General features: G+C 42.7%; 2 protein-coding genes across 6 annotated transcripts in view; one reads left to right on the top strand and one right to left on the bottom strand.

Annotated features, from left to right (window-relative positions):
- LOC120824260 (adhesion G protein-coupled receptor D2) overlaps positions 1 to 2,263 on the top strand; it is a 68,464-nt gene extending 66,201 nt beyond the window's left edge. For all 5 annotated transcript variants that reach the window (XM_078108282.1, XM_078108280.1, XM_078108281.1 and 2 more), the window contains one exon: positions 1,647 to 2,263. In XM_078108282.1, the coding sequence (XP_077964408.1) occupies positions 1,647 to 1,763 (117 nt within the window). In that variant the 3' untranslated portion in view covers positions 1,764 to 2,263. The remainder of the gene's footprint in view (positions 1 to 1,646) is intronic.
- A 1,351-nt stretch (positions 2,264 to 3,614) lies between these two features.
- Positions 3,615 to 18,829, bottom strand: part of nr5a2 (nuclear receptor subfamily 5, group A, member 2) — a 57,875-nt gene continuing 42,660 nt past the window's right edge. The window contains exon 7 of the mRNA XM_040184949.2: positions 3,615 to 5,671. Within this exon, the coding sequence (XP_040040883.1) occupies positions 5,424 to 5,671 (248 nt within the window). The 3' untranslated portion in view covers positions 3,615 to 5,423. The remainder of the gene's footprint in view (positions 5,672 to 18,829) is intronic.

An 18,829-nucleotide genomic window follows, 5' to 3' on the forward strand; every position in this document is an offset into this window, starting at 1 on the left:
CACTGAATACCACTCAGCCTATTCCAGTGCTCAGCTTCAGCACCTTTTTCTTCAGTCTTGGAACACTTCCAAATGCTTTTTTTTTTTTTTTGTTTTGCTTGTGCCCTCAATCTCTTTCTCTTTGACTGCGCTTTGAAAATGCAGGGAAACATACAAGCACATCTCGGTAAACACGAGTGATGTGGTTCCAGAGTTTAAAAGCTTCACACATAACACTGGCAGACACGACTTGGGGCTGTTTGTGTGACGGAAAAAAGCAGAACTTGCTAAGAATCTGACTGCGCTGTATGTGTGTGTGTGTGTGTGTGAACAAAAACAACTGTGTGTGTTCACACGTTGCTTTTGGCAAGTTATTCATTTGTGTTTTCTTTTTTTTTCCCCCTGATCTCTGTGTGGAGCTGATGTCCACCTTCAGGGATGCGCAGAGCGTGCATTTCTGAGTATTTTCACCGGAGGCTGCACTTGTTAAGAGTCCGCGGATAAATGTATATACATTATTTATACAAATTCAGGGCGAGTGAAAGCAGGTTTAACACATTTACAGACAGGAGGCCAGGCACTGGAAGCCGAGCTCCGAGAGAGGATTGCTATACGTGGTGCGTCGGGGATCAAGCCGGCCTCTCGCCTGCTTGTGACCAGCATCCTTTATGCTGCACCAGAACACTACCGTCAACACCTCAGCGGTCAAATACTCATATTCATTCGCTTCATGAATAAATGAATGAAAAATCATAGAGTATTAAGTTTGGTTTGTTATAACAAATACAAGAGACATTAATGAACACAAACATTTTCAGCAGTTTCTGCCGCACTGTGACTCGTTCGGATGTTTTTACTGGTTTTATTACATTTATATAGGAAGCAAGCTTTTTTATTTTAGAAGAAAAAAATGTCCATTTTATCCTCAACACGAATACATGTGACTGAGAGCAAGGTAGAAGAGAGTTGGATCATTGAAAGGAATATATGTGAAGAAAATCGAGTTGGATTTTGGGAATATAAAAAACAATTCTTTTTTTGTTATCACAGGATTCCATAAAGTTTTCACAAAACCTTTTCTGTTAAAAACCTTTTAACAAAAATGTATTGACACAATAATTACGTTTCAGAAAATCATTTAGGTCTAATTTGTATCATCACCAATATTTTTGCTGTTGAAGGTTAAGACACTGCGAACCAAGCTGCTCTTCGAATTTGTTAATTTGAATGAATTTTCTAGTTAAGGTTAACCTGGTTAATAGATTCGGTATTTAGCTATTCCCTCAATTTAAAAATGCATTGTATACTTATACAAGAGGCAGACAAATATTCAAATGGAAACAGTTTGCAGACACACACATTGCAGAGTCACGAGGAGTAAAGGTTGTCATTCAAAGTAAGAGGCTATAGTGACTGAGATTAAAAATCTATATTTCTAAAGACTTATAATAATTGTTACTATACTATGTTGTGTATTTTAATATTCTCTTATACGCAAGTGTAAAACCTCCCCTTGGCCTCCTAAATCGACCAGTGAACTGTGCGGCTTTACTGTTGTTATTGAGAGGAGAACAGACCGACTGTGGGTATTTTCTCTGAACATGTTCATCTGGTTTTCCTCGTTTGAATTGGCCGTCCCCACTTACCGTTCCCCCTCTCCCATCCAGGAGCCTCCTCCCTCGGAGGCGGCCGCCTTGCCGCCTGGTTGTAGTCTTCATGTTCCCATGGAGCTGGAGTTCACAGCTTCCTGTTTCCCTCGCGGCCCGGCGCCTCAGCAAAGCTGAGGCCTCGTCCACGTTGGCTCACCTGGATGGTGATTGTGAGCTTAGCTTCATATTGTGACTTTTCTTTTTTGTATCACAATAAGTGAAATGTTTTAGTTGAGTTACAGCTACATTTTCTTTTACAGTTGTTTAACTGTGATCACTGTGGAGATGTTGTGTTGCATACCTTACTTTCAGATATCTAATAAGGGACACTTTTGCCTTTTTTTTAAGTTACAGTACCGGAAAGTAAAAACTAAATTACTCAACCATGGTTTTAATCTCGTTTTTCTAAGGTTTTATTACAAATTCATTACTTTTTTTTGTTGTTGTTGTTGTTGTTTTACGGTATTTGCAAGTTTTTCATTGATCCACTTTCTGTACATTTGCTGTGAAAGCATTACTGTAAATTGTCCATTCCAATGTGCGACCCATTGGAGCCATCACTTTCCTGCTCTGGATGCCCGTCTCCCTACTCTCAAACTATCAAATAAAGGCCCGAATGGGATAAAGCAGAACAACTGATTTCTCATCTGATCGCAATCCAGCATGTTTTACTAAAACGTTATTCCATGAATGTTGGAACAGCTATCCTTTGTTTCACCCCTTGAGAAAAACACATTTAATAGAACTGGACAGCGTTGGTGTGTGCAGGAAGCGAGATTCCGATGTTATAAGCATAATCATTATTTATTGAAATATGAGGGAAAATGTATTTGGCCTCAGAGGGACACTCCCCATGACAGGGGCAGTGATGAGGGCAACCAGAACGTCCGCAGGAAGTTATGACAAGCGGGAGAAAAAGAAAAAAAAAACAGCATTTTGATCCTTTGTCCGTGCGGACATCTGAGAGCATACATGAGCACATGAATACGCAAAGGTGGTCATCGATTAAGTCCTTGGTAGAGTATTTATCCTGTGTGCAAGTCTGTGTAGAAAGTTACTGCAGCTACAGATTGAAAAGCAAACCGTTGACACATTTGTTGACAGTTTACACCGTTCCCTTAAACTCGGGACGGGACAGAAAACTTAAAAGCTTAACGTAATCTAAAGACAAGCTCCTGATTGGTGCCAAACTGCAGCAGTTCTTCTGCCCTGCAGTAAAAAATGGGGATCCGGCACTAGGTTGTGCACTGTGTTGATGTGCGTGACTGTACGGCCTGCATGTGGTACAGAGGTAACATGTATGTTACACCAAGTTCAACGCAGCTGCAAACCGGACACAGAATTTGAAAAAGTGGGTGATAAGAGATTGTCTGATCGATGGACGAAGTCTATGAGAGCGTCAGAAAAATGGAGCCCGGGACCACGGACGGCTTCTTCAAGGGAATTGCTCTGTACATTAAACATGCCATTGAATTCGTTTTGATCGTTCTATGACTTACAGTAATTGACAAATGCCAACAGTTAAACAAATAAACACCACAGGCTGTTGTGGGAGGAAAGTGTTGGCACATTTTGAAAACAAAAGACAGTAACAACAACTACGGTACATGTGGAAAAAACTCCACATGAGAATAATTTAGGGTGCCACTTTTAAGAAAAATTGAAATATAAAAAAGTTTTGTTCATTTTGGTCGTAACAATAGAAGCCACAGCTCACAGAGGAAAAGTCTTTGGTATATGAGCAAACCGTAAAGAATAATGCTGATGATCAGGTTGAAAATAATAACTAACGTAGCACAAACATTTTTCACACATACTTGCCTTAATACAATACTCTTGTCAATATACTGACTTGCGTAAACATTTAAAAGACCAAATAAATGGCGAGGGGTATTTTTTCTTCATTTTTTTCTTCTTTTTAAAGCCCATTATTTTGCTCCAGACCTGCATCACTGTACTACTTGTGGAAACAAAACAGGAACATGCGACAGTAAACAAATTTATTCTGGCGCAGACACCTCACGTCATGTAACACAAAGATGGAAACCCAGAGAAGCAATAAATTATCTTCATTATTAAGCGTAACCAGTGACATACTATACATAAAAAAAGTCCAAAGCACGGTAAATAAAAAAGAAAAAAAGTCTACAAAAAGGTTGAGAGTGAAACGGAATCCTTATACAGCAACGCTTAAGAAACAAATGTTTGAATGCCAGATGACACAGATATAAATTAATATTTTAAGTGTGATTCCTTTTTGATTTTAGTGTCTCACGACAATAATTAAGTACTGCTCAAAACCAAATAAAAAATAAACACTGTACACACACCAAAGAAAGCAAACCAGAGGGATCTTTTTTTTTTCATTTCATTTTTTTCATTTTTTAGGAAATCATTGCTTTGCAATTTATGCTTCATCACAGTTCTCTCCCATATGACCATATTAATGTAAACACCTGTTGAATTATCCTTTTTTATTTTTACAACATTAATACTTTATATATATATTTGTACATATTTTCATTCACATCTGCACGGTTATCTAGCATGTTAATGAAATAAGGCAAGACTCACATAACTGTGACATCAAAAATCTTTTTTCTCTTATAATACTGATTATTAAGTTTTTTTGTAATTTCCTTCTTCTGTTCTGCAGCAAGCTTTGGTCTTTCCGGACAAACGCAGGGTCAATCGTTCTCCGTCTCCAGAATCACACGTTGTTTGTTCCAGTTGTAATGAAATAATAAAACAAGCTTTTTTTTGTTCTTTTCTTGCAGGTAAAGGGCAATAAATACAACTTATTGAGCTAACATTATTAATTGAATTTATTTAACACTGGTCTTTCTGAGGTACATAGTTCAAAATGTTTCAGGGTGTTGGAATAAGAAAGGGGAACCACACGGTGACCATGAGGAGTAAATGACTACCATTTCACGTGAGAAAAAAAACAAACATGTCAGCATTTTCTTCTTATCGGCCTGTTTATTATTTTGTTCATCAAGGAATTTTACTCTTTTCAACGTTTATTTTGAAACCGTCACATCGAACCTTCTAGGTTCGGCTCAAACTGCTGCGGCAGGCGTCTCATGTGAGTTCAAAGAACAGATGTGTCGGCAGGTAAGAGTCCCCGGCCGGGTTGACTGCTTTTCCGTTCGTCTTCACAGTACCAACGGCGGCGGAAAGCCGGTTTCAGTGAAGGAGAGCACACCGGAGGATCGTCACCCAGAATCGGCCACCACTCTCGTCTCAAAGCTCGCTAAAAGATGGCCCGTGCTACTCAGTTTCCCTTCTCAGCACAAAAAAAGCCGTGCAATATGCCAGGAGCTCTAAAACAGTCAGGGGTTGTTAATTCTTTAAGTTGCAGCGGGCCGGTCTCGACGCTCGCACAGACGATTAGATCCCTTCTCGTGCCAAATGCAGTGTCCCCTTCAAGTGTTTTTTTTTTTTTTTCTCTCGTTTCCTCCCTCTCGTTCCCAGTATTGTCCCTTTCTGTGTGGTTGAGAAGATGTGCCTGATTCCTTCAGACCTTTTTCTTTCTTTTTTTTTGCACGCGCAGGATCTGTCTCTGCGCACGCGTGTTCGTCCAAAGCCGTAATCCAAAGTGTAACTTGAAAATCATAATGAGCTTTAATGTAGACAAGAGTTGCTCTCTGCTCTCCATCCACCAGCTCATCACTCAGTCAAGTCTGAGCCGGAGGTTCAGTTATTTGGAGTTTTTTTTTTTTGGGGGGGGGGGGCCTGCAGCAAAACTCAGGATGTGTGCACAGCTGCGTCATGTTGCGGCGAGGTCCCCTCCTAAGCTCTCTTGGCGTGAAGCATTTCAATGAGCAGATTGTTGCAGGGCACGTCGCCATTCAGGTGTTTGTAGTAAAGGTATTCTTCGGCCTGCAGGCTGATGGCTCGGATCTCTGGCAGCCGGAGGAGCAGCTGGCCAAACTTGTCTGTTTGCTGCGGGTAGTTGCACATGACGTAGTCCAACAGCGCCGCGTTGACCTGCTCCTGGACGCTTTCTACCAGGTGGAAGTTCTCCAGGTTCTTCACATCTACAGGAGCAAACAAATCAAGGGTTAGATAAGATTACATATGAACAATCCCGGTGCTGTTGAGAACTATGGGGACAATAATGAAAGGATCTTGGAGGTGGACATAATGATCAATAATTGCAACTCGAAGAAGCTGATTGAGTTGCAAATGGCAACATCAATAAAATAAATATCGAGGTCTATGATTAGGAACATCTTTTGAACATCGACAACACATTTCCTTCTTTCTTTCTTTCACATTCATGTTTCACAGTGCCGTTATGGAGACAAATACATGGGTCATAATGGTTCCTATTTCAAGACAAAAAGGTTGGAATAATTAGGACTCTCAGGGGTACAACTCAACATGTTTGGCTTTTTTTTTTACTTCGGAAAGGACTTCAAAATGAACCACATGACGAAATATTGCTCCATCTACTTTTTTCTTCCTGTGAATCATCTCTTGAGACGAGAATGTAGAGGGAATCAGGTAAAGGCAAAAATAATGGTTCTTTACCCAAGAGATTAAATTCCCCAGGAGTCACTGAATTATGTAGGACAGAGTTACAGCCATATTACTACCAGAGCCGCTCCTTAACCTAATGGCATCACCTGGATACAATGTAACAAAACACAGTATGTTGTAACTATGAGTAAAAATAAGCATATATATGGTGTGTATATATATAGTTGTATTCAGTGTTAATGTATTTGGGAAACAGTAATGACTTAAATTGCAGAGTCGGCCTACTATAAACTCCATATTTTGACGGGAAGTCTTTTTTTCCACTTTTAATTCCTTGTCAAAAATACAGCATTTTCCCCAAATCCTTCCTTTACGCGCAGCTATAAGCACTTTTCCTTGACAATAATAAGCTCACTGGGGGTTTGAACAGATTATTGCAAGACAAGACAAAAATGTGCTAAATGGATAATGGTGAACAAGAGCGCTGTGTGTACTTGTCATGATTATGAAGCGCAGGGCTGCAGAATATTTAATCAGATAGTGGTCCTGTGTGTGTGTCTGTGTGTGTGTGATCTTTTATTAATCTGTTTGACCCCAGGTTGAATGTTCTCACAGTGGGATAATGTGGAATGACAGTCTGTTTGACACCTGCAGACCAACACATACACCAAACCTCACTAAAAGATACCATCTTAACGGTTGGTCTTTCTCACAGACACACACACACACACACACACACACACACACACACACACACTCACACACACACCTATACAGACACTAATCCATGGAAATACACATAATATTTCTCACACGGTTCCCCCTTCCCACACTCACACACACTCCATCCACCCACCCAGAGCATTAAGAGGAAGGAGGGGGAGATAAATCAGCAGCTAATGAGGTCTAGAGAATGAGAAGCAGGTCCTTGAAGGCACTTCCATCTATGATGCACTCTACCATGCTATTACAATATGAATGTGAGTGTGTGTGTGTGTGTGTGTGTGTCTGTTGTTCCTGTGTTGTCTGTGTATGTGTGTGTACCATGTGCGCGATCACTGTGACCTCTGGGTGACACGGAAGGGGCTAAATAAGGCCACGCTGAGGGCAGGAAAGGGAGGAGGTGACAAAGAATTTGCCAACAACCGCGGCATGTGCTTTTTCCTGCCGCCACTCAGCTGTCTGACCCCCTATCAGACTGCTCCCACACCACCAGCACATCCGAGAAGCAGTCATGGGGCCTTACATAAGGCTGCAGAGTGAGGGCTTTAGGCCCTAACACACAGACGTCCTACGCAGGTCAACGAGACAAATAATGGTCTTATTTGCACAGTAAACACATTCTGGCAAATACATGGAATTAAGTATTGCTCAAAAAGTGGATTTTTAATAATATTAAAGAACACAGTCCTCAACCCTCCACCGCACTCTAATCAGCCCTTATTTCACAACCTTTTGGGGGATTTGTACCTTCCTTTCCCTAAATATTGTCATTTGAATCTAAATCTGGAATCTGTAAACCAAACACATCATGTTTTAGGTATTTAATTGAAGAACAAGCTATTCCTGATTAGATGTCTAAACCTCCAAATTCCCAGAAAAATCACATCAGTGTCCTCAGTTACAACCCTGGAAGTTTGTATTATAGGTACATGTTGGTCTGAGGGATCATTTGCTATTGAAGGCCATGCTGTCGAGACAAGGGTTTAAGGGAAAAACCTCCAAATGCAATGCCCCCCCCCCCCCCAAAAAAAGAAAGTGATTTCAATAGTATGTATTTTGTAGCTTCTTCATTTTTTCATCTTAAAATTGTGTGACACCATGTCCTAAAAGTTTCCTCTGCAGTACAGGCAGTGTGGGTGTCCCTAGCAAATACAGATCATGTTGCAAAATAATCACTTCAATATTAGAGAGTGCGGCAAAATGACAAAGTGAGCCCAGACCACAGCAAAAAAATATGAGGTGTTGCCATGGTTTCTCATCATAATGTTGACTGTGTGTGGCGCAAAAGTGTAGGCATGTGGCGAAGAGTTTGATGGGTGTATGTGTGGATGTTTGGTGAGGGGGGGGATTAGTACCCAGAGTCAAACTCATTAGTGGAAAGTGAGGAAAAGAGAACATTTTAATTGCTAATTATTACCAGAGTAGCATTTGATCCTTTGGCCTCCCAAAAAAAGTGACAATAGTTTGATACCTACTACTGTACCTACTACCACACTGTCAAAATCAAACCAAAACCAAATAAAGCAGCTTACTTAATTTGTTACTATTAACATCAAAAATCATTTTGATTCAAATGCACTGATCATTCAAAGGGACGGTAGGGGTGATGAAAGAAAGAAAAGGGTTAGGGGCAAAAAAACAATTGATCAATGATTCCCAGACAGTGTCAGGTCGGAGCATTAAGTGTGCTAAGCGCTCTCCCCCACCCCCCTCCACCCTCCCCCTCTATCTTTTGCTCTCCGTCTCATTGTACAGTCACTCTGGGACTAATTATCAACTTTTTTTTTTTCACATAAAACAGCCACAGCTCGTTGCAGCGCCGCGTCTGAATACTCAACTGGAAACCCTGAGGTCCCACGGAATACATTGTTTCTTTTGACGGGCGATCATGCTGAAGCCAACGACCTACACACACACACACACACACACACACACACACACACACACACACATCCATTCTCTCTATCACAAAGCCCCTGAAATCACTGCTGTGCTTTTTAATTAGACAAGCTTTGCTGCGTGTGTGTGTGTGTGTGTGTGTGTGTGTGTGTGTGTGTGTGTGTGTGTCCGCATGTTCTTTTACACTCTTTCACAGCCCCTTGCAATCCACCTGCTCCAGGGACACATACAGCATTTAGACACACCGCACATTCACTCATGCAAATACGTGCTGCATTACTACACTCTGATCTTGCTTTTGCCTCACAGACTGGACACTGTTTGGTAGAAACTTAGAAAAAATCACTTGGTGTCAAAGTTCAGGCAAACATACAGCACTTTGTTTATGGCTGTAGGAAGCTAAAGCAAACCTCACTCTGCAGTGAGGCGTAGATCCTAGATGAGTAAGACCTGGAATTTGCCCCAAATTTAAACGACAACAGGGTTGAAAAAGGTCATAAATGGCTGATTATGTGCTGTGCAAATAAGGATAATTTAATACATTTGGAGGGTAAACTCTTTTTGCTTGGATTTATTCACTTAAACCTTTTGCGAAGCCCAAAATGTGTTTTATAAAACATGAATCACTCTTACGGTAATCAGCCTGACATGTCAGACATACCTTTGACAACCTCTGCCCTCTATTTTCCATCACGTTGTTTCGCCATCACACTATGACCTGTTTCCAGTCATGTTAGGTACGGCAAAATAACACCCTGGTCTTTCACAGTCCACCTTTAGTGCCCCAATCAATAAACCTCAGTCACATGCTGCCAAGTCAGTGTACCTTTCCGACTTCACAACCTGTGCTTCTTGCCAAACTCTCGGGTCATAAACAGTTATTGTGGCAAGTACTGTTAGTAAACTTGGTCAATTAAACGTGAGTGGAAAACAAACTGTTCCCTTCCTGAATAGGTGGAGATTGAGGCCGCCACCTCTTCAGATAGCAACACCATCAAAGCTGAAGCACCTTTTACTGCTCCAGCGGTGCTTTAAAGAGCAAGTTGAACCCGTGTCCTGGCCAAGTCCTCTTTATTGCACCCTACTGGATTGTTACCAGGTCAACATTGTCAACTGCTACTTCATTCATTGTTAATATGCCTGACAGCCAATCAGAGGCTGGGGCGTTGAAAGAACAGTACCCAGCAACCTTTGACTGGGCGCGTTGACGGGACAACGTGAGGACTGAGCACAGCCGACAATGAGCTACGGTGGAGCTGTGTGTGTTCGCTTGGAGAATTTGGCCTGCGTGAGAGTGCACGAGTGTGGTGTTAAGAAAAAGGGCAGCAAGGGCCAATCAACGCAGATAACGTTCACGGGGCAAGGGGCAACGGCCGCACGGCCAACCGCGTCCCTCGGGATATGATCAGAGTTGCGGTGCACCGCTGGGCTTCGTTTTGGAGGAGAGCAGCCTCCCTCACCGGCCATTTTACCCTCAAACTACAATAAAGTTATGAAGTACCACAAACTCGCGCTGCTGCGCACACACACACACACACACACACACACACACACACACACACACACACACACAAACACACAGATGAATTCTCCTCTGACATCATTCAAACGTGGAAGTGTGTGTCTGTTTTTTTCCTCTACAGGAGACTCTGCTTCCCTCATCTATCTGAGCTTGCCAGCAAACAAGTTTCCCTTCTCCCCAGAGATCTCAGCTTCCTTGTTTTGCTGCGTGTCCCATTTGGGGAATTGCCTTTCTTAGATACAACGCCTCCACGTTACAGGCGAACAAAAATACATGGGGGGGTAAACTGATGTTCATTTCTCCTTAACATTAAATGGTTGTTCTTTGAGACTTAATAGAACAGAGGCTAAAAGGATAACTAGCATCACCCTGAGATTATCCAATCAGAGGAGGCAAGGGAAGGACGTTTAAACTGAATGTTGCTCTCTAATAACAGTGAATTGAAGCACGGACAAACGCTGCAAAACGTGAATGTTTGTAGACGGGATGTTAAACATTGTCATCATTTAAATAAGTGGGATAATGAAGTAGCTTTCCGAGAGTCTCTCCTCACAGACCTTCATGGTGTTGCCCTCCTTTTCTACGAATCAATACTGACATGAATTGTTTTGTAAATAACGAAAAAAAGACCAATCATCAATATGTTTTATCTTAGCGTATGTTCGTAGTGAATTAGGAAATGTCTTTCCTTTCCCATCTTTAGTTGTGTCATTATTTAACAAAGGCATCAATAAGCCACCAATAGTGACCCATTATCTTGAAAAGGTACCCTTTGTTTCACCAACATAGAGTTATACACTGTAGCTATGCCCACAAGCTAACATGGAGCTGCGTGTCCAGAGGCCAACTATCCTCTGCGCTAACGACGCATAATATCAATTGTCTCACAGTTCCTGGAAATCGGTGGCCCCCCCGGTGTGCACCGGCTCTTGTCAGTGTGTTAGAATACACCATGAAGGCTCAATTTGCGCTCCGTCTCATCAACCCCCAGGGGGGAAAACGCTGCGCAGGGTACGACAGACCATTACGCCAGCGCGGTCCATTCAGGGATATATTAAGTCAAATGTCAACCTCCTCCGACAACGTTGCCAAGTAGTGGCTGGTTCAGTCCCGTCGCCCAAGGACGGGTTTGGGGGTTCAGCGGGGCAATGGAGAGAGGTTGAGAGGTGTTTAGAGGAAAGGAAAAGTGCCTTAGGACCCATAAAATAAACAAGAGAAAAGGCGCTCCGAGCAGGAAGGAGACAAGCTCTCCTCATTGACTATGCTGGAAGGTGCTGGGGGGTTTATCCCGATATGAAGGGAAAAACAAATGTACTTCCTGTTGTCCATCCTCTGTTTAGCTGTGGTATTATGGACTTGAAGGCCTTTAAAAGACAGGCACAATGTGGGTGGATGATGTAGGTATTAAAGTGATAGGTCAGACTTACCACAGGATGGTACGTGTTAATCTACGTTAAAGGAGGTAATTATTTGCTGTCATATCGATACAAAGAAGTTCCAACAATTAGTCTACTCCTCGAAGCTTCTCATCTCAAGAGCTCAATGAATTTTCTGTTTTTGTGGGTTAAAATATTGTGTATATACTGTGTGTATTACTGTTGTTCATGTTATCAAGCTGCAGACTCATGCTGCTGGGGTGAAAAGCATCTCATTGTCTGAGCATTATGAAAATCTATTTGCCAGAGGGAAACTAAGAGATTTGAATGGGCAATGAATCTGTGGTCCCTCCAGTCGACCCCCACCCCCTTTGTTTCTCATTGCCCCTTTCATTGGTCCCCCTCGAGGCTGAACCAAACGCCCTTCAATGGACGGACCTTGGACGGGGCAGTGCACCCACAGGTCCATGCTCTCTCACCCTGCTAATGCCATCTGGGTTTTACACACAGTTAACCGTCCCTCCACCAAAACAGCTCCCGGTCACGCAGCTAATGGCGCTGAGGCTTGGATGACCTGCTCACATCTAATTGGAAAATTATCCAGAAGAATAGTCACTGTTTGGTGTAATCTGGGGTAATGTAGCAGTACAACTAAACAAACCCAAATTTGAATGAATTAGAAATCAATACAGCTGTACATGTGTGGGGAGTCTCCAGGGTCTGCTGGAATTGACCCCCCCCCCCCCCCCTCCCCCTCCCCACACACCCCTTTTTTGTACCGGTCAGCAACAGAAGAGGCAGACGCGACGTATCATGTGTGCGTAGATGCTGTCTCTTTCCATCAATCCATGCGTGTGAACCTCGTTTACATTCAGTGCACTTTTGCACCCCTCGGCTAATTACACACAGGGTTTGTTTGGTGGTGGAGGGAAAGCGTTGGGGAGTGGAGGGGCACGTCAACCTTTCTTGTTTATGATAAAGTGACAGAAAATCATTGGGGGGTCAAGTGCCCCCCCCCCGCCCCCTCCAACTCTCCATCGCCCCGAAAACTCCTGCAGCAGTACAGAAGGTGCCTGGTGTGGGAAGCCTCCCCTTTAATGAGACCATTAAAGGCCCCGTCTCTCCGTCAATAGATTTCTCTCATTCTTTCTCTGACAAATTTGAATTAATAATTCAGTTCCAAGCGCCTTGGGATGTATATTTTCAGCATGAAGGACAGTTAATCCATAGCGTCATTTCCCCCACTACCCCATCTCCCTCCTTCCTCTCCTCTCCTGCACTCTTTCGTTTTAAATCTACCCCAGTCTCTCCCTCCTCTTTTGCTTCGTTCTAGTTTGAAGATGGAAGCCGGCAGGTAGCATGTTTTATCACACCTTCTTTTAACTACTTTGGTCTCTGTGTGATTTCAGTCCCCTCTCGTGTGACAAGTGGAGTCAGCTTAAGTGCAAATTGGGCTTCAATTTGTATGTTTGTGTCTTCTCTGTCCATCTGGCTAATGTAAAACTGTGTCTGCATACTGCCTCAAGTTGGAGTTGAATTGGAGTGGACTTTCAAAATGGACATTACAAAGGAATTACAGGAAATTAGTAATTTAACGTATAAACCACAAAGAAAAGAAAAAGTGTGTTGAATGTTTTTTTTTTAAATTTCTAAATTTAAAAGTGAACAAAACAAACCAACTAATAACTAAAAAAATTTCCTTGATGTTTCTTTTCCCTTTTAGATCGTTTTTTAGATCGGCATATTCGGGACCAATTATAAAAGAAACAGCAACCAGATCTGACTAAGAAGAAGAAGCAAAGGGAAAAAAGAAAATGAACAAAAAAAGATCAATCATTCTATTTCATCATCTTTGTTTGTGGGAAGTAGTAAAGTTTTTTAATTTCCTCGGGTCAGCGTCATCAAGCCCTAAAATAATTGACAGGAGCACAATATGTCACGCCAACAGTAGAATATCAGTGCCAGGTGGCACTAAAGTACAACTTTAGCCCAGGAGCTGGCATGACAAATGACTTGCAGTGCCCCACAATATTCCTTTTCATTAAACAACTTTTTATTTTGATGATGTGTGTGTGTGTGTGTGCGTGTGTATGTGTGCAAAAGTATGCAAATAATTGCTTTTGTTTCAACACATGTTGGCTCCCTGACCCTGATTTCTAATGAATGCGTGCAGCTCTAAAGTTTGACACCACCATGTTGCTTTCATAAGGCGATACAAAGCTATGCTCAACATGTACGTCTCGATTCTGTGTAAGACAATAAACTCACAGGGCTTTGCTGCTTAAAATATCCCACAGCACAAGAAGAGAGACGAGAAAGGAGTTGTGGGCTCAAAGTAGAGAGAGAAAGAGAGAGAGAGAAAGGCTGGGAGGACAAGAGACAGCGAGCACCTGTTGGATCATCTGTGCTTCAAAACGTTTAATCACTGTCTCTGGTTACGCGTGCACACATGCCACAGCATGCGCGCACACACATCACCTTAAAGCTCCGCTGTGCTGCGCCCTGCCAGACGTATCTCGTAACCACATTGTCCAAAGACAAGCACGCACACACAGAAGCTCAAAGAGCAAAGGGAAGAGGGTGTATAATCTTATAGCGGCCACCTGACCGCCATATAGCTTACCGCCCAGCACATGCCGCTGCAATGTACACATTCAAACAGCAACACAAAGCCTGGAAAATGCCATGACATTTACGCGGTGCCAGTGAGCTGCATTTGCGATGGTTATTCTTACCTCTACTGTAATTGTCAGTGTTCTCTTTAATGAGTAGGCTGAGGGGTTTTGCAATCAGATCAGTTCAATCGATCAGTGTATCTGTGAAAATGTAAAGCTTTTAAACTAGAAGGGGGGACATTTGATTTGCAGTAGTGTTCTGAATGGGTAATGAGTCTTTCCGTTTGAGTTTGCATGTCATTTTATCTTGCCTAATCAGTACGCTTCAAATATTGTACATTACTGTAGTAATGATTGTCCAACGAGTGACATTAATGGCACATCGTGAGCTTTAGTGGCCATAAAAGCCTTGTCGTAAAGATCTTTCTCTGCGGCGGAAACAACTGTCACAGCACTAATACTGTTGCTTGTACTGATTGACGGAGTGAAGCCATTCACATTTACAACTTGATTGATAAAGTGGGTTTGTAAAGCTGGAGGTACATCTGATTGCATATCTATTTTTGAACATTTGACCTGTATGTAGGTTATACATATTTATGTCAAGGGTTAAAGTCACAAAATACACTTTCTCTTGTTCCAGCAAAAACGTCTTCAGTTTGTGTATTTCTACTTTTTTGAGTATTTATTCTTAAATTGGTATTTTTTCACTTCATCACAAATATACAACCTCCAAACATTTCCGGTAGCGGAGCTGTGCAGGGCCGTTTGATTCGTCGCTGTTTGTTTGTAATGTTTAGGTGTGGGCGAGGTGGTCTGATCACTATGTTGCATGATTGTTGCAGCACACACCCATAATAGTCCACCCGGTGTCTATACGGGGCAGGAGCTTATCCGTGACATCTGCGGTTCTCTGTTTAGGGGGCGCGAACCTTCCTTTTTTTCATAAATTGAATGACGTAGATACGCATCCGACCGGTCGACTCCATGTCAGTATCGGCGTTAAAAGGGTCCAATTTAAAACAGTATATGTGGACCTCGACATGTTGATTCCTTATACATTTAGTAATAAATAGCAACATTCACATCAGCATTGATGTTTTCCGTCCCAGTGTAGTCACATAGTTTGCATTTCAAAAACCGGTTTAAGTGTGCAGTGCCTATTTAAAAAGGTCCACTGGACGTAATAGGTCACGTACAATCCCTGCAAGGGATACGATGGTCTCTAATCAAATCATTCAAATCAAGAGTGGGATTTTCCGATGTATGCACAATTTGTACTCTCAGTCTGTTTTCTTTGACTAATGTAAGCCGGTTCTCCGCAGGGCCCCGGGTAGCCCAGGCCTGTCCCCCCCTACCCCAAACAGTCATCCCCCAGCACCTAATTGGGGAGGAGTAGCAAGCGCGCTAGCACAGCGCTGGGACCTAAACCGCAGCCACTGAGAATGCATTAGCATTAGCATCGCAGCGGCCGACAGGTACATAATGATAACCTCAAGCTCTGGCCGCTGGGAAAAGCTCCTGTCCACACACACACACACACACACATGCATGCACGCACCGGTACACACTCCTTGCCTCCGTCTTCACCTTTACACGCAGTCACGTAAACAAGCAAGTGTAATGCAGCCCCTGCGGTGGGCTGCTCGGCGATCAAGGGAGGAGGGGGAAGGAAAAATCTTCCGCAGCCGTTCGACTGAAAAGTGTGTGTAATGAACTTGAGTTCCATTGATCGGGACTGAGAGTACAGGACCGGGGGCTGTTTGTCCCAGAAGGGCTCCCGTACCGCTCGCTAGCTCCTCATAAATGTTTGAGAGGCCTCGGCCGCTCCGGATCCACGCTACCTGGGTTACAGCCCACACACTTCCACGCTGCCTCTGCTGATGGACGGATGGATGGTCGGTGGTGGTGGTGGTCGAAGGGATCGATCATCATTTCAGCTTGTTGTCATTAAGGTACACTGTGTGAGCTGTGTTGACACCATTGTTTAAAGACATTGAAGAAAAGTGTACTTATTTTATGGTAGTTTCAGTCAATAACTTTGACTTTGTCACCCTCAATGTCACACATTCACACTTTCCAATTTAAGCCCAGGGGCGGACATTGATATATATATATATATATATATATATATATATATGCAAGCATGTGCTAATTTGTTTTGCAAGTTATACCTTTCTATGCTGTACCCCTAAGCTCTTAGGCCCTCAACTGCGCCCTGAAACTCCCATTATGCTGTAGACAGGATTTATATTACCGCAGATATCACTTAGAAAACACCTGACGTGCCGGCCGGACCGTCCACGCCGCCTTTTGACTGCTAAGTACCAGCTGGCGGGAGGTCCTCTGCGTTGTGCAGCCGGTAATAAAAGTTGAACATTGATTTTCTGTAGCAGCTTGTAACTGTTAATGTTGAGACATCAATAGCAAAAGCAAAGCGCCGGTGCCTTAATAGGAGACCGAGTATGTGGAGGGCGCGAGAAGAGGCGGACTCTAAATCACAGAATCTATCCCTGTCGATCGATAGGACAGTAACTGCAAGTGTCCCTCTGCTTTCCTAATGTTTTATAATAAACTGACAGCCTGTAATAAGGCCGAGGGAGAGGTAGAATGAGGAGGTTCGGGGGCGTTGGGGGGGGTGGGGGAGAGTGCAGGGCAACAGTTTCTTCATAGCTTGCCCATCTTAAATCACACCACTTGGGAGTGCAGGCGCACAGCAAAGAGGAAAATGATTTTTTTTCTCTCGAAAAAAAACTTTTACTGGGGCATTTGTCTGCTTGTGCTCACTGCTGCGGTAGTTAGTGGGTGTATTGATGCAGGGGAGGAGAAGTTTAAGGTATATGTCCTGTATTGCTTTCGGGCCGGGCGGTGAGTTAATGTGTGTTTTAAATCCAACTGCCACTTTGCAGATGGGACCTGGGCTGCACGTGTTATGACTGTATAGTGCCCAAATTATGAAAAAGATAACTACTTTTGTAAGCCCTCTGTTGTGATAAAGTAGCATGCTTTGGACTTATATTGGCGTACTTGATAGTGTTTGTTCAATAAAAGGGTAGTGTTACTCAGTCGTATGTTTGTATTCTTACAGCATTTGAAGCGCAGGTATCTTTAGTTTTACCTTCCCCACATTTGAGCCTTTAGGACCTGTGAAACATAACAAATATACCCAACTATTCCACTAGGATAAGATACACATTAGACAAGTGTTCAAATGTTTAAATGAATATAGATGCAGTTTTACTTAAAGGTTTCTCTGGACTATTCTAAATTGTACTCTAGGTGACTAAGAGCCAATTTCATTATTTTAAATGTGTCTACCTGTGTTACTCATTTAGTCATTATAGGACTTAGAGAGCATAGTCTACTGCTGAGTCCTATCTACTAGACCCGCCCCTTATTTTACACAGTTTTTATCACATCCCTTATTCATCACTTAATTGTTTGTTACTAGGTCCTGTCCATTTATAAATCCCCAAGTCAACATATGGCCCTACTATGGTTTCTTTACTCTCTGATAACAGGCCTTGTTTTGAACCAGATAAAGAACAGTGTCAACAACATGATCACCCTACAAATACTGTGTAAGATTGTGACTGAAAACAAGAAAAAAAGGGCAAGCTTGAGCTGCAAACTGGAAAGATGCTTTGGAGATAATCTGGGAAATGTTGAAATCCATCAGAAAACCGTGACATGTATCAGGCGAGATATGAGGATCGGGCTAAAGGGGCAGTACGGTCAAGGGTGAAAGGTTTCCTCCATATCCCCACAGCCACAACTCACGCCAACTGCTGCTTGATGCCGACAGCCTGCAGAATTGCCAGGTAATAGTGGTAGGCTGGTGACCTGGAGCTTTTATTGCTTGATAAAGTCTGAAAGCCTTTTAGGCAGCCTCATTACATGGAATTCCCTACAAAGTGGCGGCCGGCATCAGGAGCTGACTGCACAACATGTATTTCTTCGGCTAAAATTGACAGAAAATAGGCGGAAGTATTAGTTTCATTGTTTTAGGGTGCACTCCCAACTACTCCGGATCAGATGAAAGAAAATAGAAGAAGAGTCGGGACACTCAAACATGATTAGCTGGGTTTGGCTTTTCTGTCGGGAATAAAGTTTGAGCAATTTATTTAGTTTTTGTTCTATGTCACGTTGATGCCCAATTGAAGCTTATTGGAGGGGTAAAACGATTTGTTAACACAGAGTTCAATACATGTCAATCCGCACGTGTTTGTTACTGTGCACTTCACAAAGTTCAAAACGCAGAGTGATGAAAAAGCACTAGATGTAGTTGCTCGTTGAATGGATTGCACTTTAAGAACCATATACTATGTACAGTGTTAGCCCAACTGCAAACGCAGTCTAATGTGTGCATTATCGCAGTAATGCACACATTAGACCTGCTCCCCTGTATGGACTCACTGAAAAAACTGTGTATCTTCTTTAAATCTTTACTTGAGGGTTGGATGTGCGTCTCCACAATGTGAGAAGATTTTTCTTTCCTGTTTTTCTATTCTAAATGATCACAGTTACTACGTAGTAGCAGCAGATGATATAGGCTATGGTTTGGTCATTTCTGATGTC

Source organism: Gasterosteus aculeatus, chromosome 8 (genome assembly GCF_964276395.1).
Source record: "Gasterosteus aculeatus chromosome 8, fGasAcu3.hap1.1, whole genome shotgun sequence".
In the NCBI taxonomy this organism is placed as follows: domain Eukaryota; kingdom Metazoa; phylum Chordata; class Actinopteri; order Perciformes; family Gasterosteidae; genus Gasterosteus; species Gasterosteus aculeatus.